Source organism: Pteropus vampyrus, unplaced genomic scaffold, assembly GCF_000151845.1.
Source record: "Pteropus vampyrus isolate Shadow unplaced genomic scaffold, Pvam_2.0 Scaffold46, whole genome shotgun sequence".
In the NCBI taxonomy this organism is placed as follows: Eukaryota; Metazoa; Chordata; class Mammalia; order Chiroptera; family Pteropodidae; genus Pteropus; species Pteropus vampyrus.
The window spans coordinates 4,621,527-4,624,125 of record NW_011888827.1 but is presented as its reverse complement, the minus strand read 5'-3'; the positions used below and the strand labels follow the sequence as shown (position 1 = coordinate 4,624,125).

Here is a 2,599-nt window from a genome sequence, read left to right as displayed (position 1 = left end):
CCACATTAAACACACACACACACACACACACACACACACACACACACACACACACACACACAGAGTAGTAACACTGAAAGTTCCTTACACATCCAGAGCAAACTTGCATTTAGCCGTAGAAACTAAGATGTGGCATCAAATCCACAACCGATTGTGATATTTTGTCACACACCGAATTTGATTGTCTGGAGTCAGAGTCAATTAATTAACTTTGTTGGATCTTTTTTTCTTCTTCTTCATGTGTGAAGTTCATATGTCTAAGTTAAGAAACATTGTAAGTAAAGTGTAACAACATGATAACTTCCAATAAACAGCTACATGTGATAACTGAATGTAAAACAATTAAAATAAGGTGCTAAGCCACCACTGTCTCCATCCCAGAAATATCTAACCAAACAGTTAAAGGCCTTTTTCCTTTTCTTCCAGGCCTTGCAATTGCCAGTGCCCTAATAGATATTTCCCAGCAGAAGCCTTCAGATAGTAAAGACAAGACTTCAGGAATCCGAAATCGAAAACACCACCTCTCAACACGACAAGGAACTTGTGTCTGAGAAATAGGAACCACGCCTGGATTTTCTGTACTTGTTTGACTTTGTAAATGGCTTCCGTTTAAGGCTGGTCTGTGGCCTCAGTTTTTATGGAGACAAATCTCTGTATGGTCCCAGGACTCAAGTACATTTCCCTTCGAATGAGCAGTGACCCAAGTGGCCAAAGAGTGTTCATGAGTTTTATAAAAGTAACAGTATCGAAGGTCACGGGTGATAAAGTCAGTTTTTACGACTCTCTTAGACTTCTAGATAACATTAAATTACTCTGGAAAAGATGTATATTGTTTCTTAAATGCAGATGAAAAATACGTAATTCGTATAAACCAAACTGTTTATATCCCAAGACTTTAAAGAAAGACATTTTATAAAGCCTGAATGATGAGAATTGTACAGTTTTTGCCTCATAAGCAAACTTAAATCACTTGTATATGAACAGAAAATGAACAAATGGCAATGGCTTTAAATGCTGTTTTATCTCACTGTAAATGTAAATGAAAGATTTTGATTTAGTAGGATGTAGGCAATGTATTTAAATATTTCACATGACTGCATCGTGTCCAAACTCAGTTTGAGAATGTGACTATTTTCCACCTAACTGGAATGCAGACCCAAATGAGTCCATTTGGATGGATGGTGTGTGCAACTTCACAGAAGGTTTATTAGGATGCCGGGTGAAGAGGACCTTCCTGTCGTCCGTGCCAACTGCCGAACTCATTTTCAGAGCTGACAGAGCATGGAGAAGCCTGTCCAGCAATCAATTTTTCTCCTCCTCCCAAACACAGCCTTCAATACCGCAAACCTGAAGAGAGCTGAAATAGTTATTTTACAGAGTGCGAGCTTCTGCTCTAATGTGGTAGTTTTTTAATTGCCTAGGAATCATTGGATCAGACATAAATGATGCATCCGCATGTTTAAAAGAACAGATCGTCTTCTTTTGGCCTCCCTCTCCTAGCAGCGAGGTTTTATCTCCCTTTTACGAATGTTATGAAAAGTATTTTTTAGAGGCGACACCTCCCCAGTTATAACGTGACCTGGGTTCATTTCTGTCCACTCTTTCTCTGAGATTACCAGTAGAGAAACAGGCAAGCATCTCTACCATTCTTATTTCTGACGTGAACACATTGGTGTCATGAGAGAAAGTCTTCGGTTTAAAAAAATCAAATAAGTTCATTATTGCCCATACTCAGCCTTTTCTTAATGACTCAAAACTGAATTGTGGCAGAAAGGAAAACTGATAGAAAACAGCTTTCACGTTGGAACGTAGAATCATTCCTAATCTTGACCACAGTTCATGATAATTCAGTAGCATTCACAGGTCTTGTTGGGAATTGTAGACTTTTCAGGGTGAGTACAGGATATATGTAGAAAACACTGACAGAACATCCAAAGCTGCTTTTATGCGATAATAGTTTTGTTCAATATAAAAGTCATTTAAATATAATTGATCTTTAGCACTACCTATGTGCTTTTCATGTTCTCTGGATTTCTGGAAGGTAATGATACTTCACCGTTTACAGCTAATGCATAGTTACTTGCATGCTATGGTTGTGCAGTTAGCGGGACACGACCCTATTATGATATTAAATGTTTATTTCATAATGCCATTTATACACGGTCAGCTTAATTTGATGAGGATTGAATATAACATATATCAGGAATGATCATATAATATGTAGTTGCATTGTATATAAAATTGCTAGGTTGCATCTAACCATGACTATTGTCATTGTTTTAACAATTAGGCATTTATGAAATATAGTATATATTCCTTATGTTGGCATGATAAAGTTGCTATTTTCCATGCGTTAAAAATAAGACTAATCCTTAGAGTAATTTTATCTATAACATGTGGGGTTTCTTTTGGAAGTGGGGAGTGTGGAGCTGGTTGTTTTTACCTTCCTATGGTATTTTCTCTCTCAAAAAAAGGTGAGCAAAGTTTGTAAATGTCTCCTAAATACAATCAAGCAATTTTATTAGCTTCTTTTTGGACCCTTTACATGTTAATTTTTCTCCTGGAAATATAAATTGACAAAACTGGTGATTACAAAAAT

The 2,599-nt window shown here is 36.8% G+C and overlaps 1 protein-coding gene across 2 annotated transcripts in view; it reads left to right on the top strand.

The window, feature by feature from the left end:
* Window positions 1-2,331, top strand: part of ATRNL1 (attractin like 1) — a 572,934-nt gene extending 570,603 nt beyond the window's left edge. For both annotated transcript variants that reach the window (XM_023530113.1, XM_023530111.1), the window contains one exon: window positions 427-2,331. In XM_023530113.1, the coding sequence (XP_023385881.1) occupies window positions 427-551 (125 nt within the window). In that variant the 3' untranslated portion in view covers window positions 552-2,331. The remainder of the gene's footprint in view (window positions 1-426) is intronic.
* Window positions 2,332-2,599: the final 268 nt, after the last annotated feature.